Source organism: Callorhinchus milii, unplaced genomic scaffold, assembly GCF_018977255.1.
Source record: "Callorhinchus milii isolate IMCB2004 unplaced genomic scaffold, IMCB_Cmil_1.0 Scaffold5, whole genome shotgun sequence".
NCBI classification, from domain to species: Eukaryota; Metazoa; Chordata; class Chondrichthyes; order Chimaeriformes; family Callorhinchidae; genus Callorhinchus; species Callorhinchus milii.
Genome location: NW_024704746.1, coordinates 32,851,214 through 32,877,177, shown reverse-complemented (window position 1 = coordinate 32,877,177; position 25,964 = coordinate 32,851,214). Strand labels below are relative to the sequence as shown.

General features: G+C 39.1%; 1 protein-coding gene across 1 annotated transcript; it reads right to left on the bottom strand.

The window, feature by feature from the left end:
* Positions 1 to 2,135: 2,135 nt before the first annotated feature.
* tmtc3 (transmembrane O-mannosyltransferase targeting cadherins 3) lies at positions 2,136 to 25,830 on the bottom strand. Its single transcript, XM_042335403.1, has 14 exons — positions 25,722 to 25,830; positions 22,153 to 22,358; positions 18,942 to 19,160; positions 18,177 to 18,276; positions 17,480 to 17,595; positions 16,776 to 16,948; positions 13,543 to 13,795; positions 12,503 to 12,651; positions 12,013 to 12,133; positions 11,501 to 11,612; positions 9,233 to 9,336; positions 8,196 to 8,365; positions 6,772 to 6,998; positions 2,136 to 5,263 (listed from the first exon to the last, which is right to left on the bottom strand). Exons 2-14 carry the CDS (start codon positions 22,336 to 22,338, stop codon positions 4,431 to 4,433), a joined length of 2,763 nt encoding a protein of 920 aa, XP_042191337.1. The 5' UTR covers positions 22,339 to 22,358; positions 25,722 to 25,830; the 3' UTR covers positions 2,136 to 4,430.
* Positions 25,831 to 25,964: the final 134 nt, after the last annotated feature.

The window sequence follows — 25,964 nt, the reverse complement described above, 5'->3', positions numbered from 1 at the left end:
GCTTCACAGAACACACTGTAAAGTGAATTGACTGTATATTTGTGGGCGAACGCAGAAGCCAATTGCGCACAGCAATGTCCCACAAACAGTCGTAGATTGAAAATTGACCAATTTATTATTGTTTTTGGTTTTGGAAGGATTATTATTAGGCGTGTGGAGTAAGGAAACTTGCCCAAGGTTTCGCCCTCTGCCTGGAATTGAACTCAGGTCTCTCGCTTGCAAAGCGAGTGCTCTAACTACTGAAAAGGTGATATAGCGTCTTATCACCCAACAAGGTGATAAGGCGCTATATTACATGCAAAGATTATTATTAAAAAATATGGGGATGTAAAGTTTTTTTGCAGAAGAATACCTCTGAAGGGTTTTCAAGTATGTCTTATGTTTTAGACTAGAAATTTATGCATCAAACTGCATACATTCAATTTGATGATTGTGGCAGAATTCACATGAGCGGCATAGGTATCGAAAGCGGAGTAATTTGCAGGGGTATGTTGAAAAGGCTGTTTATAAGAGTGAAAAGAGCTAGTGCAGAAACAATGGTCCAAATTGGCCCCCTTCCATGATTCTACAGAGATGGTAAGTTCTCTGTAAGGGGAGAAAATGGATCACAGTAATAAATCAACAACTTGTAAAGTGACAAAGGAAAATATTACATCAGTAAAAATTAATTTCTCAAAACTTCAGAAATGTTGATTTCCAAGAATAAACTATGGTAGAAACATGTAAAACGCAATTTATTTCAAAGAAGAGATGGATCAGGAATGAATGAGCTTTCATTTAATTGTTTTTGTCTATAGCTATAGGAATGAAAAATAATAATGGTCGAGTTCTAACCCAATCTCAAAGACATGATTAAATCACGATTATCCAGCTGTTTGTTTAAAACAAACTTTGTTTACTGAAGTCTGGAATGATGCAGACCATAATCATGGGACCTTAACAAAATAAAGATTTCATAGATGGTAAAGATACTGCTGAGTAACAACCCAAATAGCCCCCATCAATAAGAGTCCCTTCCTGTTTAGAATCTTTTCCATTGCATTTGAGTCCAAAATGATGGGTTATTTTCGTAGTTAACCCAAAACACAATTGGAGGAAATAATTTAACAGAACATTTGCAATCTGGTCACAATCTAACATTTTGTGTTAAAAAAAAACAAAAACTGCAGCAGAAGGGAAACAAAGTGCAGGCAGTTGGGTCAGAAAGCCCATGCGGAATAGGCTTCCCAAGAATGGAGGCAGATCGATTTTAAATGAAGTATCCCTGCTTCAAAATAAATACACACATCCACTCCGGCTCAGTCGGTGGCTCTCGGCTTCTAAGTTCATGCCCAACATCAAGAGTCTGCGCTCACAGTAGAAACTAACATTCCAGTAGAATTCTGGGAGAGGACTGTATTCCCAGAGATGCTGAATTTTGGATGAAATGTTAAACCGAGACCCCATCTGTCCGATTGACATAAAAGATCCCATGGAATTATTTGAAAGGGTGTTTCTCCCAGTGTCTTCGCTAACAATCCCCCCAGATAAAATGTCATTCCACTCCATGGTTGTTTGTGAGACATTGCTGTGCAAAAATTAGCTACCACATTCACTACTCGCTACAGTAAATACAGTCAGGCATCCCCTCCACAATTGGTGGCCCCAATCTTTCGGCTACTTTATTCCAAATCTCTGAAACTCCTAGATTCAATCAATCCATTTTACCTCCTCCTTGCCCATTTTCAAATCACACTTTCCTCTTCAACCGTGCCTTCAGTGACGTCACCTCCCCTCCCTTTCGAGTTTGGCTTCAAGACACAATGCGGTTAAGCAATCCGAGATGCTACCTGCAAGTAGGATGCTATTTAAAGTTGTGGTTTGCAAATCCTCCATCTTCCATAGTGGTTTTCAAAATATTGCAGCAAGGCATTAATAATAATATTATTACTATTAATCCTATTAAGATTCATTGTCCGGTGCCCTTGAAGCTCGTCTCCCTTCTGTTCTCGCCCCAGCCAATTTACAATTTCCCATTTTAAAAAATATTTCCTGCTGGAGGCCTTTATCAAAGTTGACTGGCAAAAATTAGAGGTTTGAATATTCTGGATATACAAGTCTTTCTCTTAAACAATGTTATCCTGTAATACCCACGGTTTCCAAAATCAATGTTTATTTGCATTCAAACAAAAACAATCAAATTCCAATTTGGACAGGCTATTGATCCATTCATCAATCTCAACCAAACAAAGACATTATAGTAGTCTGCAGTAACTAGACAATAAAAAAGGCATCATGTTAATCACGCCATGTCATATTTGGTAGACAGGTTAATCTCAATTCCCTATGGTCTATAATAGTAACATTGGGAATAAAGCATCAGATTATCCTAAAAAAATAAATTTGGATATACTGTAGAATAAGCAAAATGTTTGTATTCAATCCAATTATATAAAGTCATTTGCACGTTGTGACAATAGTGTTCAACATAGGTAGGAAGGGAACAGCAGGCCACAACTGTGAACAGGTGTGTGCCACAAGACAATTTAATATACTGAAAATTACTCTAATCTGGTTACAACACAAACATGAAAAATGAGAAAAAAGTTTGAGACAGTGAAAAAAATTAATATCTTTGACGATAGTATGACTAATTTTTTCTTTGCTTTGTATCATGATATAGAAAATTAAATCTTCACATACATAATGTAGAAAGTCAGTTAAAACACACTGCATATTTCAGTAGTCTAAATTTGCTGCCTTACCACAAACCTATCACGAGTGGTTTTGTATAATAACTGTTGCAAACTTCCTCTTCCTGTTACATAGGACACCAATGGAGATGTTTTTTTTAAATAGCAGCTTCAACAGACTGCACTGCTGTCAGACATTTCAAACTTTAATGTGAAAGAATTATTCAAATATATATTTATATAAATAAGAAACTGTGCAAGTGTGCTACAGACTGCAATACGATCTTTTCCAATTCTAAATACTTTTTTTTCAGGGGAGAGGAAGGGGGGGGGGGGTTACTGCTCACGGTAAGGGATCCCAGTTCAAGGACATCTATTAGCACCAAGAATTCCCAGATTAACGTACAGGACAAATTAGAGTTGGGGTAAAATTCGCTCTTCGGACAGTACAATACACTTTTAACCCTAGCAACAAGAGGACATTTCCTACTGTACCAAGTGTACCATTTCGATTCATCACACCAAGACTTGCTTCTGAGATATTAGTTCCAAATTCCAGGAAGTGTTTTTTTTTAAAAAAAACTTATGGAAGGATGATATTGGAAGCACGTGAAACTCACTTTATTTAGGGATCCCACAGGAAACTTGAATCTCATCTTTCTAAAATACATTCAAGCCTAAGTCTTAAAAGGTTAATTCTTCCCTCTTTACAATAGTGACTGACATGGCATTTTCACAGGAACAAAGAGTATTGACAAGCTTTAGGATATGGTGGGCCTTCAGAGCTGAATGATTTTGTCCTTGTTGGACATGCACTTTTCAGCAATGGTCAATGAGAAATCAGAAGCAGGAACCCAACATGGATTTTTGCCCTTTTTTGGGACCCAACCACTGCCATAACTGAAAAGCTATTCAATATAAATCTGCGCAGACCTAATATTTTCCAGGTCTGTACAGCTAAACTCTGCATCAAACAACATTTGACCTAACAAGAAATTGAGAATGCTGACTTCACCACCCAAATGCTTCCTTGTGGCTTTTCAGTTAGCTCTTCTCTCTGGTTTACACAAAATGGGCAAAACCATTGGATTGTATAGCAGCCTTGAAACACAATTGCCGTCATTTTATGACTATCACAAGTCGACTTTTCAAGGCGATTTACATTGCCAGTTTCTGTATTAATGCTATTGCTTCTAAGTAAAGTAACTCTATAGAAAGTGACTGGAGGTAGAAACCTTTAGGTTTCAGTAATTTTGCTTTCACAATCAGCATTGGGAAAGAAAAACACTACATTTGCTGGTACAAGGCAACCCTGCGATATTTCCCCTCCAGTTGAGTGCCTGTCTCTATGTACTGTATACTAAACTTCTGGTGCTGACCAGCCAACTTGCTGCCCTGGTAAATTGTCAACAACTGGGTCATCAGGTCACCGTTGAAGTCGCTTCTTGGCAGTGTGTGCACATTTCAGAAGCATCACTAACATTCCTTCACAAAGAAAATGACGTCAGCAGCACTCATGCACATTGCACAGGAAGCCACATTAGCAGCAGCATGATAACCCAGAAGTCGGACAATTTTCATCCTTGCTTTAACATGGGTCATGAGAAACTGGACCAGGTGACTGCCTTATATGGGATTGCCCTGTATTACTTCTGCCATACATTTGTTTAATTATTCCCATAAAACAAAGCATCCTGCATAGCAGGAAGGGTGCAAACTGTGATAAATCTGAAGGAATAATGGGACATTTCCTTTTCTCTATTCAACATTTAAAATGCGTTCGATTTCTTCCAATCGTTTTAAAGCTGCAGCTCTCTTCTTCTCAATCTCTTTAATTTCCTTATTTGACTTTTTTTTAGTCCGTTTGTTGTGATTGTTTTGGGCCTCTCCAGATTGTTCGGAATTGCTGGGAGACTTTGCGTGACCTTTGGAAGAGTTCAGTGTTTCAGCTTTGTTTTGTTCACTGTGGTCTTTCTTCAGATTTTCAATTGAAGTTTTTTTTTCTTTTGTTGAGTGAGACTGAGCACCTGCTGCCATTTGTTCTGACTGGCCACCATTGCTCTGAGCTGCTATTTTACTGCGCACAATACTCAGATGACGATGGATGTACTCCTCTTCTGGTGCTAAAGCCAATGTCTCAGATAAACACTTCTCAGCCTTTAGAAGATCCCGTTCTTCAAAATACACCACACAGAGGTTGTGCTTTCCCTGAACATTGGTTGGGTCAATCTGTAAAATCCTTTCAAAACACTGCTTAGCTCCTTGAATATCTCTCCTCTGGTTCATTAGAATATCTCCTTGTAGGATGAGGCCTTTAATATGATCAGGGTGGTGCCCAAGTAACTCTGCCAGAACTGGTAAAGCCTCCAACTCTCTCCCAATCTGGGAATACAATAGAGCCAGGTTGAAGAGTGCACTTCTGAAGCCTGGCTCGACCTGGATGGATTTTTTCATCCAGGCCTCTGCTTTAGAATTCTGCTTAGCATCCATTGCAAGCATGCCCAGATTGAAGTAGCCATTTGCATCCTTGGGCTCCATATCCACGTAACTCAGAAAACGCTTTTCAGCCTCAGGTCTTAACCTAGGATCCCCTGTTAACAAACATGAAAAAAATCATTTAAAGGTACAGTAATTTTAATTCCATCCCAATTTTTTTAATCACAACAAGCTTGTCAATCAGGGAAATAACACCTAATGTTAACTACTTCTAATAATTATCGTTCAGTAGTCTATGAGAAATTACATAATAAACTGTGGAGTTTTAGCTGGTTAAACTCTTGCAATATCTGACGTGCATCCAACTTGTGTTCTGCCAATGCCACAGATCACAGCTAACTGTCTATGACTTTTGCTCTCACTGTTTTTGATAAAGCCTACCCTCGCAGGCAAGGACAACTCCTTCCGTGGTAGCATGTTTACAGCACTTACCAAGAATTGTCCGTAGGAGCTCAGGTTAAGCCGCGGATTTTGGACGAGGTCGATTTCCCACTCGCGATTCAAACACTTTCCACGCTGAAAATGCGCAACCGGAGCCCACTCCACCCAAAGTAGCAGCAACAAGGAAACTGCGCAAGACCCAAGTACTGTACAGGTTAGCAGCAGAGGTGGGTGTTTGTACCACGTTTGTACTGGGAGAGGGCTCTGGAGCGGCCACAATTAGTGACCGTTGTCCTGAATAGTGAGGTGTCTATTTTACTGAAGCAGACAGCCTATCGTTTAGACCATGAAAGACTGTGAAAATGTGCCCGCAATTGTGAGGGGGCTAATTACTGAGTTTCTACTGTGTATATCACACACACACAGTTTGGATACTCAAGCACAGGGTGTCAGATACTTCACTATTGTATACCAGGGGCCATTTTCAACCCCCAGCTTCTCCTTAGACCTCCAATCTCAATCTCAATCAGTGATGGTGGCAGCTACCATCACTACAGGATTCAGTAGTGGCCCCTCTAAGTCGCTGTCCAGCAAAACGAAGCAAAGTAAATGGTGTCAGAAAGGAGGGCAATCGATTCCAGCTTCCACACAACTAGTTCTAGGCTTCACTAAAATAGATATATTGCTGCCCTGCGGGAGCATACCTGTCCTCCACTTGACAAATTACCCACAGAGCTACAATTAAAATCAATAGTTTTTTGACGGGGAAATTTTAGATACAAACTCTTTTCATCACAGTAACCCTTAACAAAAAAAAACTAGCAACTATGCTGTAATGCGATGGAAAATGTGCGTCATTGAAGATAAAGTTCCACTTTTATTAGCCTTGCTCATCTACAATCAGCTTGCTATGTATGGTTTAAATGTTGAGCTTAACAAAACTATTTCATTTTCCACCCCTTATCTTCCCCCCACTAGATTCAGAAGCCTATGAGGTTGTTTTCAGTTCTCTCTGGGGTTTACGATTATGTTTTAATAATTAAAGCTAAAGATGCAACTTTCCCAAATGTTGAAAAATAGAAGTTGATTCCCCTAAGTATTGATGTTTATCAACTCTACAAATTTCAAGAGTCCCTTCATGAAAAAAGTTAAAATTAGCTGTTGGCTTAAGCCCATCGTTTACATTCCGGTCACAGCTGAAGAATAAATTGTCTAGCCTTACCCGATTCTTGCATTAGAAGGCCGGAGTTGAATAACGATAGCTTGTGGCTTGCATTGATTTCCAGAGCTTGGTTGAAATGTTTCAAGGCTTCCGCTGGCTCTTTCAGCTCAATGTAAACAATGGCCAAATTGTACCAGAGATCTGCATTAGTTCTGTCGAGTTCTACGGCTTTTATGTACGCATCCCTGGCCTCCAGAGGTCTACTCATCTTGAGAAGCAACTCCCCTCTGAGAATTAAACCCAAAGCATAAAGTTAAAGCACAGACAGCACAACAGTCCTGGTTAATAATAGCGCAAATTCTTTGTTAAATAGCAGAGAAGGTTCAGTGCAGTTCAAGGATGAATTTTTGTTGCGAACCAAATTTGACATTTCCTATTTATTAACCGAATATAACTATTATGTATTGAAAATTAATTTATTGGATTGATAGTGCTATTATACATCTCTATTTTAGTGTATTTAGGGAATTTGCAACAAACACTGCAAAATGTAGCTTTAGTTTTTGAGATCCACTAACTCATCTTGGAATTGTGAAGTGAGTCAGCGAGAAGCCAAAGCTCTGTAGAGCCATTTACCATTCAATCACAACCGGAATTCTCAGTACAATATTAATAATAATCCTTCCATTTAATATAGGGCCTTATCACGTCTTTGAGACGTCTCCAAGCATTTCACAGAATATAATCTGAAGTGAATAATTGTATACTTTGTGGGCAAAATGCGGAAGCCAACTGCGCACAGCTGTGTCCCACATACAGTTGTGGATTGTAGTGACCAATTTTAACAGGTTTCCTACTTATTGCTAGATAAACAGAGGCATGTGGAGTAAGGAAACTTGCCCAACATTTTGCCCTGCCGGGAATCAACCCCATGTCTCTCACTTGCGAAGCGAGTGCCCTAACCACTGAGCTACAGGACTCGGTGTACTCAATATACTGTAAAGTGAATTGACTGTATATTTTTGGGCGAAACACGGCAGCCAATTGCACACAGCAGTGTCCCACAAACAGTCCTGGATTGAGAGACCAAATTATTATTTTTATTTGCAGGGATTATTACTCCCTTATTATTCTTATCGAAGAGACAAAGGCACACAAGGTGATATTAGAATAATATCCTTGCATTTAATATATCTCAAAGCATATCACAAAATTCCTGTAAAATGTAGTGAACATGTATTTGTAGAAAGACTTAGAATCTACTTATATTTAGGAAATTTGCAATAAATACTGGAAAATGTAGTTTCATTTTTTTGTGAACTGAACAGTGTCCCACATATAAAAGAAGAAAGTGAGTAATCTGCAGGAAATGCGCTCTGAATGGGCTGATATGAAGTAGACTCTTCATACCTCAGTGCCAAGAGATCACAGAAACAATCTTTCCAGGTTAGAGACAGATAAGAAAACAAAAGTTACTAATTTACCTGTTGATGTAAGCCTGCTTAAAATCGGGTCTCATACTGATCGCCTGTCGGTAGAGTTGATCAGCTTCCTCCAAGCGAGATTCATTTGCTCGAATCAAATTTGCAAGATTTAAGTAAACATTTAGATGATTGGGTGCCACGCGTGCTGCATATTTCTTTCCTGGTATAACCTTAAGAAAAGGTCAAATCGGTTTGCAGCCTTACATGTTACGTTGGCAGACGTATTTTCGAATATGCATTCAAATGAAACATTTTTGGATGTCTGCCTGAGATACCCTATCTTGACACAATTCATAATTTCCTCTAAAAAAAATCCATGCAGTAACACGTTAGTGGGAGGGGGTGGGGAAGAGAAGAAGGGTTAGAGATTGCTGGTCAGAATTTACTGTGAATTAGTGCAGAAGGCCAGCTGGCTCCTCTGCACTTCAAAATATCAACTGGCACCAGTGAGGAATGCTGAAGTGTGGTTGGCTACTCTTTAGTGCGCAGGAAGGCCAGGCAAAGTGTGCGCTGAAGCCACCTTCAGGTTCACTAGGTACCCGCCTTATAGGGTAAGCCCCCCATACAATGAAGCAACGTAAGGTATTTTTGTTAATTGTAAACTAATTATCTGCGTAAAAGTCAATTTGGCAATTTTTTCAGAATACGTTACATAAACGCACACTAATATTTTACTTTGATTCAAATTTGGAAGAGTTCACAATTGACCCACAAACAAGTGCAATATCAGTTTAAAGTCACCTTTTAAAAACACGCAGTTTTAAGATAATCGGTTGCAACTGACTACAGGAAGCTATTCTTTAGTCTATAGAAAATAAAAATTGCCAATTTCCATCTTTGCAGATTCTGAGCAAAGGACGTTCAGGTTTGATGGGATAGAGCTATATGATTACAAAATGAAACATCTAAATACTGTCCCAGCCGATTATAAAATAGAACTAAATCTTTCATTGCTGTATACATTTCATATCTGAATACAAACATATCTTATATAAAATCAATGATGGCAACAATTTCTGTGCCAGGGTTTTGCATACCTGAGGCATGAGGGATTTTGCTAACATGTAGGCATCTTCTGCTTCTTTGGTTTTGTTCAAATTTTTATACGTTCTTCCAACATTCATATGGGCACCAATATCATCTTTGCAACAAGAAAGTTTGGGACAAAAAGGGACCATATTATATTAATAAGACAAATTCAATCCATCACAGTCTTGTATATAAAAATAACTTGCATTTGATACAGCACTGGAGCACTCAAGGAAATCAACAAGTAATGCTGTTAAGTGCAGTGACTGTATTTGTAGGCAAACCCTACAGGCAAATGTGCACAGCAAAGTCCTATAAACAACAAATTGAAAATGACTATTTATTTGGAGGATTGTTGGGGATGACACAGGTAAAACTCCCTTCCATTTTGATAGTATCATGAGTTTCTTTTAATATAAAACATCCACCTGAACTGGAAAACAGTTTTCAATATCTCATCTGAAAGATGGCAACTCTGTCATGCAGTATTCCCCCAGTAATGCACTACAGCAATAGTGGAGCTGTCAAGAGAACCCCTCAGAGCGTTCACACGAGTGTAGATAAGTCTGTGTTCAATCGGCAGTGGGTTATCAGTTATTTTCTTGATTGGATATTTCTTGTTTTGTGGTATAAATCAAGAAATATTCAATCAGGAACATCTATTTTGTTAGCTGTTGCTGCACCTCACTTTGAGCCAGGATTATGAGCTATACACTCTTATTGTAGGACTTGACACAATTCATAGTTCTAGGAACCTGAACATAGTTTTGAAACTCCTAATTTAGAATAAAGAGATTGCTAGTTCACAAGCCAGTATTATAAAATAATGAAACAGATACTATAAGATCATCTTGTGACATGTTGTTCAGGTAGATGTTATTGATCCCATTACACTGTTCACAAAGAGCAGTGTTCAGTATTCTATCCAACATTTGCTTTGGCTCCCTTCAACATCTCTTCACTTTCTTCACTGACCTCCTCAACCTCCCCCAATTTATCCGTTAAACTCACTGAACCTGCCCACAACCTTGGCTTACAATTCAACTCCCAAGTGTCCTTCCTACCCCACATTTAAATTGTGACTAGACTGTTTTACTCCACTTTATTGCTCGTCTGACACCATCTCACCCTAAAAACCACTAAAACCCTCATCTATGCCTTGCGTCACCTTCTGCCTTGATTTCTCAAATATACTCCTCGCTGGTCTCCCCACAAGGTCCAATTCATAAAAAACTCAGCCGTCTACATCTTCACCCCAATCCTCGCCAGGCTTCATCGGCTTTGCATCTCCAAAAGGATTGATTTCAAGATCCTCACCCTGGTCTACAAATCTTTGCACACCTCTTCCAACCTCTATTCTTCCACCTCGCACCCCTCCTTTATCTATCTTTAAGTCCCTCCTTAAGACCTCTTCAACCGCGTTTATGTTCACCTCACCCATCGGTTAGTGATTCACTTTCTAGCCGTTTGTGGGATCCTGTTGTGCACAAATTGGCCGCTGTTATGTATGATATATCAAATGCAAGGATATTATAATATTTACAGATTATAAACCTGTCCACAGCAATATTCTTTTGATAAAGAAAGAACAGCTTGGATCCTTGTATAATTTAGAACAAAAATATATAATAATAATCCTTGTGTTTGATATAGCAGTTAAAAATCATTCAATTATTTGTGTTAATCTAGCCATCATCAAATTTGTATCTATTCTAATATAATAGGTCGGTATACCAGCTATGTTCCTGTAAATTTACAATGATCTCTACATACAGACAAGGTTAGATCTTAGATTATGTGAAGTAGTAAAATGTTATTGAATCTCTGCCAATGTTAAGATTCATAATAGTATCAAAAATACATAATAATAGCACTTTATATTTTGTGAATGAAATTGCTGGATTCACAACAAAATTTTACCATGGAGTGGGGGGGGTTTGGAAGGGAAAGAAATCAAAACACCAAGAACGTTGAAAGTTGTTTTGCAGCCAACATTTTGCTCATCAATCTTTTGTCAAAAGAATGGTCTGAGAACAAAGTTTTTGCTGTGATCGTAAACAGAAGTCCCCATTAATGCAACAACTTCTAGTTTGTGAACAGCACAGCACAATGAGTACCATTTATGCACTTACCAACCCATGTATTCAATCAGCACAGTTAACTCAATTTGACTGTAAGTGATCCAAAGTTAATTAGGTGACTCAGTTCAAAAAAGAGATATACACCCATTATAAGGCACACAAATGCTCTTGAAGACCTAATAAAGATAATCTTACCTGGTTGAACCCTTGTAGCTTGAATGAAGAACTTCAAAGCTGCTTCATATTTATGCTCATTTTCTAAAGCATGGCCCACATTGTTCCAAAGTTTAGCATTATTTTTATTGACCTTTAATTTAAAAAATGTGCAATTACTATTCTGAGAAAAAAAACCCTGCAGAATACCTGATGTAAGTTCTACTTTAAACTCTGAACTACTTAAGAATTTTTGATTTATTAGCTAGTATTGAAATTATTTTGCTCACAAAGATTGCCTGGCATGAATATACTAATTCAAAAAAACTTAACATTAAACAAAACTGACTTTTTTTCCCCCCACCCAATGCTAATGCAGGTCAGTGCCCAGGTTTATTTCATAACACAAACCTCATAAAAAGGAAACTCAAATAATATTAAATATTCAAAACTGAAAGCTAAGCAAAATACTGTAATGCAAGATCATTGTCTTAAATATTTAAGGAACACATCTTGGAGGCAACCTCTTTCCTCATCCCAAACATTCAACGTACCTTAAGACCTGACATGAACAAGGAGTATTCAGATTCCCAATCCCAATTTCTGTAAATTGTTTTGAAGGTATGAGTGGTAAGTAGAATTGTCAACCCAATCCATGCCAGTTTCTTTAGATTCCTAAAACAGGACATCAACAAAGTAGAAACATGAACTTAACACTAATACATCTAAAGCTTTGTTACATAGCATATGTGCACTGTCAATCATTATTTCAGTATTTACCATATTTTTGAACATGGATAAATACATGCACTCTTAGAGCTAGTTTAAATAAATAATACTGAAGAACATCCCTCCCAATGCCAAAGAATTTGGGGAAGTTCCAAACTGATGTTTACTCTGGCATATACACAAAAATCTGGATTCTATTTCACAGTGTGGATTAACTCACAATTTAAAGACTATTTTATGTAAATATGTCCATTGAAAATCATTTACACACCACAATTCCAGACTGAAACAAATATTAAACTTAAGTACACATACCCAGTTATTGCTATCTTCCTCCATCCATGTGCAACCAACAAACAAAATCCCATGCTGGGAACATACAGCACACGCTCTGCTACCACAAAGCCAACAGGGAAAAATAGATTTGATGCAGGAATGAATGGCAGTACCATGAAAGAAAGTGCCTAGAAACAAAAGTATATTTTTGAGTCACATAAAGATTGCCTGGCATGAATATAGTAATTCAAGTAAACTTAACATTAAACATGACAAAACTGACTCTCACCCCCCACCCCATGCAGGTCAGTGCCCAGATTTATTTCATGACACAAATCAGATAAACTGTGGAGGCCATTAACCTAGTCACAGTGTGAATGATTACAAGTGATTAAAGCTACATTCCTATGAAATTATGCAGATATGTGTGCATTTCATTTTATTTCCTTAAAAATTGGCCTAAAAAAAGTCAAATGAAAAAGTCAAACTTACAAAGCTTCAGTAAATATCCAGTCTTCGAATACAGTGCATGTGCACTGACAAAATCATTAATTCAGCATTGTTACATGCACACTGAGAATTGAATGTGAACAAAAAATGGTACTTTTTTCCAATTGACGAAGAATTTGGGGAAGGTCGAAGTGATGTTTACTGCTGGGCAGCTGATAATTGCTCTCTTCATTGTTGATAAAAGCAAGTATTAGCTTGTTAACAAATACACTAAAGACAAGTAAACTAAAAAAACTAAGAGCACTATATAAATGCAAGTTGTTGCATTCCAAGCTCCCGAACATTAGAGACATGAAATCATTTAAAATTTTCATTAAACGTTCTTTTAAGCACATCAACCCTGCTCGCACTTCTCCACCCACTCGAGCCCTAGACCTTCCTCTTTGATCACACCTATGGTAACCTCCCCTCTCCCCCAGTTTGATGTCAGGCTCCACCACTGTGAAGCTACCCTGCATGAAGAGTGCTATATAAATGTAAGTTGCTATTGTAAATTTCCGGTGTCTGCATGTACAGACTGAAAACATTGTCAGCCATGCATCATGTAACGAACTTTATCACTGTCTTACCATTATTATGGTTCTAGATGATTCACCAGGATTACGAAGACTATAATGGATTAGGAGTCCCAAAAATAGATAGAAGATTACTGTAGCAACATTTCGAATATCTAAGATAGATTCCACTAATGGAATAGTTCCCATTGTCCAATCACAACACAATTCTGATGGATTCAAGAGAAGCCAGCCATTCAATGGCAAGAGGTAATTGAAAGTTAGCTGCCTGGCAGGAGTGGGGCTGACAGCCGCTGGATTATCAAACCTATGACAGAAAAAAAATCAATAATTATAAACACTGACTGAACAAATAATTTCACAAGACTAAATATTTCTGTATGTAGAGATATCTGAACATAAAGATTAACTACAGACAGCAGTAAGCGATTACTAGGCAATCATCCCAATGAGGGTTGCAGATAAGCAGTCACTCTTCATGAGAACCTTGCTTTGCCAAGCACCTTTGCATTAGGATCAGTTTACATCCATTAAAACTGGTACCCAACTTTAGAGTTGAACTTTCAGAACGCTATTCATTGACAAGTAAACACTAAAAGCTTGGCATCACTGCTATTGACCTAGAGGTTGGATTTAGGACCACATGCTCTTACATCTTACCAACTAACTGATTGGTATGCAATGCTAAACTGCAAGAGGTTCATGTTGGACATTTGTCTTGATNAAAAAAAATGTAAAACTGCAATAGAAAAGTTCAAGCTCATGCATCACCTAAAGACAAGCTTATAGCTTTGCAATTACTCTGAGGCTCCCATCAGTTTATACTTTTGTAGCATTTACAGAGCCTTTTGCTGCCACAACAGGCATCACTGGTATTAAGTGTTGAGTAGCAGCATCCAAAGAACGCTCCAGTATTGTCCTGTGCAGCACTTGGATATTAGCTCTTACATAGAGTCAAAGAGACTGGAGCAGGTGAAGAGGGACTGGCCACATTGGTTGTGCCTCAGCAAGACATAGATAATCAATGTAGAAGGCCAGCTTTCTATGCACCGTTTTGGTCAGACAGGTGTTGGACAAATGTGAAAACCCATCACTGTGCTCAAGAGTATCCAACCAGAGTTCCACTCACACTGGAAATTTCAGCAGTGCCTTCAGATTCACATGGCGCTGGGAAACTGCTGGATGGTGCAAGTGAATGGCCTCTTTTCCTCTACCCCTGGGAGTTATTTCTAAGCTGTAATCTTACTTTAAGAGTTAAGATAACTGAAATTTCTTTTTTCTTATTGCCAACTGACCTCCTTTTCTCTCAGTTTTGATACTTACAAGCACAAAAGAAATTGTAGGTGGATTTCTACTTCAGTTGGAATAAGCGCCATGACAGCTTCCAGCCTGGCTCTCAATGTCATTGTGCAATAGAAGCAAAAGTTGTCTTAATCAAAGCCAAATTTCTCTAAGGTTCCTTACCAATTCAATAAACAGCATGGGTGTGTGCATCTGTTTCGCCCACAAAGAACAGTCGACAATATATTCTGTGAATCGCTTTTAGACGTGATAAGGCGGTGTAACAAAAGCAAGGATTATTATTACAATTTAATAATAAATAATAATCCTTGCATTTGATATAGCACTTTTCACGTCTTCTAGATGTCTCAAAGGGGTTCACCAAATACACTGTGAAGTGAATTGACTGTATATCTGTGGGCAATACGCGGCAGCCAGTTGTGCACAGCAGTGTCCCACAAACAATCGTGGATTGAAGTGACCAATCTATTATTTTTTTTCTTGAGGGATTTTTATCAGGCGTGTGGAGTAAGGAAACTTGCTCAAGGTTTTGCCCTGCCACGAATTGAATCCCGTTCTCTCACTTGCGAGCCGAGTGCTCTGACCACTGAGCTGCAGAACTCCATTTGAAGCCCATGTGGATATCGGGCAATCTACTCTATATTTACATTCAGTTTGCAAACATATGTTTGCAGTTGTCTTATAATCACCAAGAAGTTTAGTCATTTGAATGCAGGATGCTCGTTCTTGACCTGTACAATCTGGCAAGACAAGAGCACCATCTGCTGGCTAACCCGGCATATTGAACCTTCAGATTCATTATTGCTTTAATAGTCAATCCTTTCATATTTGCTCATTTACCTTTCAAAACTACTCAACGATTATATTTTTTCAGGATTCAAATAAATACTCCGAACCATTGCCATCAAGAAACATTTTTAGGCCTAGCATTTGTTATAGAAAGATATTTAGAAGACTTGGGCTGTTACAGCCTAAATAAAATAATTTAAGGAAAAACAAGACTTGATATAAGATACAATTGATACTGACTGAGAAAAAACTATGCTGGAAAAAGGAAATTAAAAAATGGTAAAAATACAACTGAACAAAGCTGAACTGTGCCCAAAGGCACGTGGGATGAAATCTCCAGAGGATAATAATAATCATCCTTGCATTTGATATTGCACCTTATCACATCTTTGAGATGCCTCAAAGTGCTTAATAGTACCTTGTTCTGAGAACTGATGCAGACTCAATGTACCAAAATAGCATCCTTCTGTGCTGTAAATTTCTATAATCTTATCAAAAGGTAAATATACTGACAGTCAGCTTTGCAATTTGCAATATTACCGCTAATCAGGCTGTATATCGTGTCCTGCGCTCCCCAGCTATGCCTTGGGAGTTTCAGCCTAGGGCAATAGCTCAATATTCCATAGTGGGACTTGAACCAACGACCTTCAGAGACAAGAGTGCTAAGACTTGTCTTCTGGGTCCAATGAAGAAAGAAGAAGTAAGCCAATTAGCCAAGTCTGAGAAACTAAAGAAAGAGCATTTTTCGTACAGACACATATCAACATGCAGATACCGATCCATGCAAATACAGGGTGCATATTTCCCTTGAAGTAAAAGTTTTCTGTTCTTACTGCATTCTTGACCCAGTTTTGGTGGAGCACTAAGCTTCCAAACACATAGCTTGACTTTCAATTTTTCATGAAAATTTGTTTTGCTTGGTGAAATAGCACTGACAGAAACTCTCCTAAACCATTCAAATATGTGCGTCGGGGAGACAAAATTGATTCAAATTTGAAGAAAAATAAAAAATCATTAATTGGGTTATGCATTAACGCGTTTCAGCCACAAAATATGCAGTCAATTCACTTTACAATATATTCCATGAAGCTCTTTGAGACATCTCGAAGATGTGATAAGGCGCTATATCAAATACAAGGTTTATTTTTTATTAGTAAAGTGAAATATATCACATGGATCAGCGAAACAAAGTTTACCTGGTGAACACTGGCAACTGGGATTGAATGACTTGTACCCGGATAATGACAAGCAGGAAGGTGCTGAGCACCAGAAAAATAAGTTTGATTAAGGTCTGGAGTACCCACGATGGCAGAATGCCCTTTCCTCGTAACAAGTGTGCAGCAGTTTCCCAGAAAACATGAAGCGTGAACTGTAAAATCAACAAACATTTATATTAACTTTAACCATATAACAATTATATACATAGAGTATAATCCACGACTGTTTGTGGGACACTGCTGTGCGTAATCGGCTGCCGGGTTTTGCCCACAAAATATACAGTCAATTCACTTTACAGTATATTCTGTGAAGTGCTTTGAGACGCATCGAAGACGCAATAGGGCGCTATATCAAATTCAAGGATTATTATTATATTATTGATTTTTTTCTATAATTCAGAAAATAAATTGCATTTACTTTTAAATCGCTTTGCTCACAAACACTTAATATATTTGTACATTTTGATTTCTATTCCACTTGAAACAATCAAGCAAGCACAAGCGCATTAACAAAATCACTTTGCTGCCTCTTTGATCTAGCTAGGAGTGCTTCAACCACTCAGCTGCAGGCAGCAACAATTAACTATTCAACCTTAGAATAACATGTTTTCAACACAAAGTTTTCAATAAGCACAGTTTTATTCAAATAACTACCAAAATGATTACAATAGCTATTTTCTTACCCCTTGGGCTATAAATACTTCATAGACACAGCATATACCAATGACTGTTATTCCTTGTTCTTTGCATAATGTTGCAATGGCAACTAAAATTACTGTTACTGCAATAGGAGTCCAGACTGAGAAGAAAACAACATGATTAACTGGTATTTTATGCACAACGTTTTTTTTGGTAAAAATCAAAAATTGTCAATGAGAAATATTAAGATAAAGTACACCCATGCATGTTGATTTCATTAAAATAGGATATTACTGTATACAACTACTATATACACACTATATACGTATATCTATATGTACACACACACTATATATGAATATCTTCTACAGCCTCATTTCAATACAAAACAAAAGTACACATAAAATCCCTCAGCTTTCTTCAAATAACATTGAAATGAGGAAAATTCAACTTCAGTATTTTAAAATAAGCAACAGACTTAAAGCCTATCGACATTAGTTATTCATTTTAAAATGGATTTAATTATATAAATTGAACACTTATTTATGCAATAGATTACGTTTAAAATTGCGCTTCATAGGACAATAGTGTGTGCAAATGGCTGCCTTGCTCACTTACAAAGTAGTCACTATACTTAACAATAAATCCCGCAAAGCTCTTCGAGACATGCTCCTGACATAACAGGCTCTTTTTCAAATGCAAAGATTATTTATTATTATTTTAAGGAGAAATAAATATTACCTATTGAATTGTTGGGACCTTTAGATTTAGTGTAGGACAAAAAGGCAGCCAAAAAGAAGATAGAGGACAAAAGTTCAGCTCGACCAACTACTCCACTAACCTGTAGATAAAAACAGAAACAAATTCATCAGTTTCTACTTAAGAGCGACATTTAATGAGCAATAATAATTTGTTTTTAAAATTGAATTTTTAGGGCAACACTATCCACAAAGCTGGCCATAGAGTCTAAGGTAATATCAAAACAACAAGTAATTACATTTGTAATCACTCCAAAACAAAAATAAATTGGTCATTTTCAATCCACGACTGGTTGTGGGACACTACTGTGCGCAATTGGCTGCCGCATTTCGCCCACAAAATATATACGGTCAATTCACTTTACAATCTATTCTGTGAAGCGCTTTGAGATGTCGAGAAGACATGAAAAGCACTATATCAAATGCAAGGATTATTATAATATTGCACATTGTGAGGTTGACATTGGCACCATGACAGATCATACCAGATGTACATATTCAGAACTCCAGCAGAGGTCACTGGATAGCTATTAGACATGAAAACCCCAGAAGACTTTTTTTCTAAAACTCCTCTGTGACCCTTAACTGTTTCTCCAGCACTGGCTGAGATCAACTAACAATATAGACCAGGTTTCAAAACCTGAGACCTATGCAGTCTACAGAATCACCAGAAGAAATGCAATGATCATAGAAAATATAGATACTTAAGAGTTCAAGAGCCATGCAATATCATCCAAGCTTAACATACCGCCTCTGTGTGTATTGGATGAACTGCAAAGAGTAGAGAAGCAATCAGACTGGATCTCTTGTCTAGGAACAGATGGCACACTTTAAAAAAAATGACACAGACCACTGCGTGCAGAACAAGGTTCATGAAGTGGTACGAAGCAGCATTTAGTTCACTGAAAAGGTAGTTCAGTCGAAAGGTGAGGACGGTTAGTGGTCGATAAGATTTATGGCTTCTCTCCTGGAAAGAAAAGTGAAATTTTAAACTTAATGCATATATAACTATAACTATCTTTTAAAAAAGTGCATTATTGAATTAGAAATCATTCAGACGGAAGTTTTTTTTTAAACAATATATTGCGCAAAATAGGCAAGTGACAAACATTTAAATCTCTTGTCTGCAAAAATAGAAGACTAAAACAAACCCGAGAAGTGCACTCTGCTTCAGAAATGTATAAGTGTTTATTAGAGTATGAAAGAAAGTACAGAAGATAAAACAAAGCATAATTTATTTACACAAGGCTATGAAAAACACACCTATAAATATTTAAATGTATGGATGAGTTTTGGAAACACACTAATAATCTGAATTAGATCTTGGGAGATCAATACAGAGGGCTAAACCATGCATTGCTCTTACACTTTGACAAACTGGTCTCCATCTGGTACAGATGGATGAGACAGCTTCAGTATTTTCTCTGATGCAATCAAACTGACTGCTAATACTTGGCTACTTTCAGAAAGGATGCATTTGACCAATGGTTCACGAATAACATCAATGAGATCCAAATGTTCAGACAATAAATAAATAAATAAAAATCCATCCATATTCAAAGGACAGGCATGCTTGATGAAAAAAAAAGCACTGTGCCAATGGCTTAAATGAAAAGCATTAGAATGTGCATTTGGAGAGTAGGTATCAGAAAATAGTTACTCAATTCATCCCATTCATTTCCATAGCATCCATATGGCAAGATACAAGTAAAGTGCAATATCTAGTTCTCTTTCCTCCCACCCTGCAGTATGGCATGTTGATGTTGCTTTAAGGAAATACTGCAGGAACACTTACAACAGTGAACATCATCATAGTCTGCTCTAGAGATTGCTTCATTCTTCTGAAGTGTTTAAGATGGCCAAAGTATTTAATGAACCATAAATGAAAATTGCTTCAGTGAAATTAAACCTTCCTTGCAGCTAAACTACTTGTTTCATCCTGTAAACGCAATGAATTTAGTTAAACATGTATTGTTAAACGTGTAATGTTCTGAGCATGCAAATCTGTGGTACGGGTATGTTCTTTCACAATAGCTGTGTGAGCATTGTACCTAGTAACCCTTCTAACGATTCAACCATTAACATATTGTTCAAACACAAGAGATGCCTATCAATAAATGCAGGTTGCTATCTGTCAAATAGCTGATGAGGAAACTCTGAGGTTTATAATAATAATAATCCATGCATTTTATATAGCGCTTTTCATGTCTTCTAGACGTCTCAAAGCGCTTCACAGAATATACTGTAAAGTGAATTGACTGTATATTTGTGGGCGAAACGCGGCAGCCAATTACACACAGCAGTGTCCCACAAACAGTCATGGCATGAAGTGACCAAATTATTTGTTTTTCTTGAGGGATTATTATCAGGCATGTGGAGTAAGGAAACTTGCCCAAGTTTTCGCCCAGCTGGGTATCAAACCCAGGTCTCTCACTTGCAAGGCAAGCGCTCTAACCACTGAGCTACAGGACTCCAAAGTCATGATAGCTGCTGGGATTCATGAACACACACTCATATCCAAGAGTTTTGCATTCACCTTGATCAGTACTTCGTGATGGCAAAAATATATGGAATTTAAGAATGTGGACAGATTTCTACATCCGTGTCAGACATCCGGCTGAAAGTCAGACTAGTTTCATTGCACCAACACATTACTGTGCATGCAATGAAATGTGCTGAATAGCTTTTAACAAAGAAACTGAGTCATTGGTCCGTGAACGCAGATTAATTGACTTGGTGAGCACCACAGATTTCTCCCCTTGCTGAACACTGCAGAGGATTCCTGCTCAGAGTCAGAGAGCACACTTCCATATGATCTTAAAAATCTTACTTTAATCATGTCCAGAATAAAATTCTAATTGGTTAACAGTAATGCAGTGCAATCAGCTCCTGTCAAATAGTTAATTTTNAAAAATCTGAGATCTGGAACATGTGTTCCAATTTTTATTGGTCAATAAAATTCTTCTTGAGGAAATACTCTACAAGAACTTACAGGCACAATGACACATATGTGTTGGCACTCCATGCACATGTATTAAGGCAGATGATGATGGAATTCAACATGTACAATCTTGAAAACAACCTTAAGGCATTTCTAATGAAAAAACAAATATTGAAGTGTAGGATTGAGTACAGCCACCCCCATGCCAAGCCCAGAATCAGCAAATATTGGTTAGCTGCTTGTGAAATCTCTCCAGAAAATGATTCATACAATAATACCCATTATTGTGATTTCCATGTACAAGCGCCTCTTAATGTTAGGCCAAGATGCATCTTCTAATCATTGCTCATCTAACAAGAGAAGCCTACATTTACTCATCAGAGTTAAACAATTTTGCAGGTGGGATGTGTCACAATATATCTTGGACAAATGTGTGCCACAACAGTCAAATACTTGATACCTAATTATGCCCAACACTAACAAACCATCAAATTATTCCTTTCCATATTCAAGAACAGTACAAATAGATTTATTTCCTGAAACAGAGTGATTTCTCTTGAATATGTAACACCCTAGAAATAATAATTACCTGGATTAGTCAGATAAGAAATGCATGAAAGCTTGCACAATTATTGTAATTATGAGCACCCATTTGTGTCAACAAGGTCTCCCACACAGACATAATGTGAATCATCAATTAATCTCAAGAATCGTTGGACAGGTCACCAAGAGAAATTAGTTCTTTCTTTCCCCAAACAGTTCTGCGGGAACTTTTAAAGTCCACCTGAAGAAAAGGCAGACAGGACCTTGATTTAACGCCTCATTCAATGAGTATATCTAACAGTTTAACTGTCTTTCTCACTAATGCAGTAGATTAAGTTCAAGACCAGATTAATGCTTGATCCCCCGACTTTCTGACCTAAAGGTGAGAATTTGTTCTGAATAATGGAACAAAAAATCATGAGCAGAGTTACAATTTCCGGATGAGGTAAAAATAAAAATGAAGAACTGTGCTTACCTCAGTCATGGGGGTGCCCCAGAAGTCATTCTGGAAAAGGGTTTTCAGTGGTGTTGAAGGATGAAGGTCTTTGTTGTCCAGTATGGCTGAAACATCATCGAAGGCAAAACCGCAGTAGATACTGTTCCAATAGCACACTGCCACTACCCCAAGCAGCAAAGCAATCTCCTTGCATCTTTCAGCCATTCTCTCAGAGCTTTCATGAGCTACAGTTAAAGTAAAAAAAAGTATTTTTTTTAAGTCTCTTTATCAGGTGAAGCAACAGTGAATTGTAAAACAAGTGATTTAATTGAACAGGATAAAAGAAACTTGAAAATTTGATATTTGAAGTCTCTACAGACATGGTACCTTAGCCATACACTTAAGACTATTTCTACATAGATCCACTGCACCTAGAAGCCCCATAAATGTACCACAAAATGGTGATTCGTTATTTAGTTTGTTCTGAAATGAAAATAGTTCAGTGGCTCTCTCAGCAACCTGCTGTTTCTGTATAGATGACTCCATCTCCTTCAGGATTCTTTTACCTTGAACACATAGTAACCCATTTCCACTTCTCATGTTTAACTTCTGACTTTGTTAATACTTTGTAAACAACAACAACAACAACAAGATTCCATTTATAAAGCGCCTTTCACGTCAGGAGAACGTCCCAAGGCACTGCACAGTTGGGTCAGGACCCGTGCAGGGGGGAAATGGTCAGGGTGAGGGGAGGGAAGGGAGGGGGAAGAGAGTCGAGAGGGGAGCTGAAGGCTCGGTCAAAGAGAAAGGTTTTGAGACCGGCCTTGAAGGAGGAGAGGGAGGAGGCAAGGTGAAGGCACTGGGGGATGGAGTTCCAGAGCCTCGGGGCTGAGAGACTGAAGGCCCGACCACCGATGGTAGGGCAATTGGGGCGGGGGACGTGGAGCAGACCGGAGCCGGAGGAACGGAGGGTACAGGTAGGTAGGGGGATAGTAGGTCAGAGAGGTAGGAGGGAGCGAGGCCGTGGATGGCCTTATAGGTGAGGATGAGGATCTTGAAATCAATCCTCTAGGGGATGGGGAGCCAGTGGAGGCGAGCGAGGGTGGGAGTGATGTGGTCGCGAAGCCTGGTGCGGGACAGTACACGAGCTGCAGAGTTCTGAATGACCTGCAGCTTGTGGAGGGAGGTGGCGGGTAACTTAGATTTGTAAAACACAAAAAAATGTAAGAATTTAATAAAATAGTAAATATTTTACCTAAACAGTTACAAATTCCACACGATTGTCGGTTTAGCCACTTAAGAAATAATGTTAAACTCTTACCATTGGATAAGGAAAATAAAAGATGATCGAAATCAACAAGGCCCTTATTGTGGTGAATGATTGTGGATGTTTTCTTTTGAATGTTATAAAACTACCAATAAGCTTTAGTGTAAATAAACAATTAGACTATGTAGTACATCAGGCTACCCTCTAAACATTGTTTCAGCTGAGATCAGCCATCTCATAGACCATGGATCAAAGCTTAGACCATCTTTGTCTATCTAGCTCAGCTACTCACTGGATAACTCCCTGAACCATCAGAAGAGTTTTTTTTTAAAGAAGTGATGGTCTCATACCTCCAAATATAGCACCACTCCAAAAAAAAATACGATCACTTTATTGGTTTATACTGAACAACTCAAACTACCTGGGGAAACAATAATACTTGCATTCGATATAGTGCTTTTCACGTCTTCTCGACGTCCCAAAGCGCTTCACAGAATATATTGTAAAGTGAATTGCCCATATACTTGTGGGCAAAACGTGGCAGCCAATTGCGCATAGCAGTGTCCCACAAACAGTCGTGGATTGAGTAACCAGATTATTATTGGGTTTTTTTTCGCCCATGAGGGATTATTATCAGGCATGTGGAGTAAAGAAACTTGCTCAAGATTTTGCCCTGCCGGGAATCAAACCCAGGTCTCTCGCTTGTGAGGCAAACGCTCAAATCACAGGACACTAAATGTATCTATTCAGAAGCTTTTACTGTAAGTTATCTGCATCAACTCACAACACACCGCAAATCGCACATTGTCTTTACAGATTTATAGATCATCTTCAGTTAGACAGCAGCATATTCAGTAGTTACAGAATTCAGTATATTCCATAATTTCAGCATGAATACAAACAAAATGGTTCACCAAAATACATCTTTCGGTCCCTAAAATATATAATTGATTAAGATTCAGTCAGAAGTATGTTAGTTACTGTGCATTAAAACACTGCAATTTTTATACAAGGGGAGTATAAATGAAAAGGTTGTGCACATATCTATTACGTATGAACAGTTCACTTCTTTCGGAAGCCAAGGTCAATTTTAATTTCTTAACTGCTGCCCTAGCTGAGGTTATTTAACAGCACAGACTGGGGTCAAACCTATGATCTTACAGTGTACGTGGCCTAGTGCTGCACCCAACATACCTGAGCCCAAGAGACCTTTAAGGAGCGAGACTCAAATCTCTAGTTTATCCTGCATCTAACCTACTGAAGCGCTAACACATTTGATCAATTAAGACTCAAGATTGTCTAATTATTCATTATCCAAATGAATGAGACTAATATTTTTAAACTTCAAGCTTGATCGAAACATTGATTTCTTGCTTGACGTAGTCTAAATAATTATACCGTAACTTTTCATTATTAAATTCTGCCATGTTCCCGGGAACGTAATGGGTTCAAGTACAATCCCTCCTATTGTTAGCAAAGAAACCCAACACACCGCGGTGCCTGCAATAAATTTGCCTTGTTGAAAATATCATGTATGGCACCCTTTTGCCACCCTGTCGAGGACGTCAATATAAGTGCGGTAATTAAACCAAGGCTGGGAGTTTCCATTCCCAAAAAGGGACCTTGAGAAATGCGGCTACTGTAATAACATTCGGATCAAGACGGGACGGGAGTTGCCGGCTGGCAGCTGTCGCGCCTTCTGGTGAAGTGAAAAATGTTTGGTTAACATCCATTTTCAGGAAAATTACAACATGGTGCGCCTTCATTTCAAAACTCAAGGCCGAAGGAATGAATGAATGACATTTATATTAACACTGTGGAGTTATGCCTTTTCCCCCCCCCCACCCCACCCACTCCCTCACAATCTCCCTCCTACCCCCCCCACTACCACCGCTCCCGCATCTCTTCAGCCCTCGTCAGACCAGACCCCCATCTTTCCAGCCCCGGTCCCCCTCCCACCCCACCGTTTCTGGCCCCTATCAGTCAATTCCAGTGTCCAGTTTCTCTGCTGCCCTCACCTCCCCCTCTCCCCATCCCCCCCACAGAGTCCTCCCCCCACCTTAACCCCCCCACAGCCCCCTCCCCCACAGCCCCCTCCCCCACAGCCCCCTCCCCCACAGCCCCCTCCCCCACAGCCCCCTCCCCGGCTCGTTTCTGCCCCCCCCCCACCCCCATGTCCTCAGCCCCTCCCTGGCTTCAAGCTTCCCCACCCCTCAGTCTCTCTGAGCCCAACACCCACCCACAGACAGACACCCCTCCCCTCCCCGTCTCTCCAGCTCCTCGTCTCGGGGAGCAATTCACGCCCTCCCCCACCCCCTGTCTGGTCACTGACGCCCTTTACCTGGGGCCCGGCCGCTCGGTGCAGACTGTGACCCGGGATCAGGCGCTGTCCGGCCTCACATCGCGGCTCCTTCACAACCAACTGCCAACCGTCGCCCACCCCTCACCCGCCCGCCCGCGCGCGCACCTCACTTCCGCTCGAGGCCACACCCACCCACCCAGCGCCCGTGCCGGTGAGCAACGCATGCGCACGGCACCCCCCTCCCCCCCCACATACACACATCACCAGCCCCGCACCCCCCCC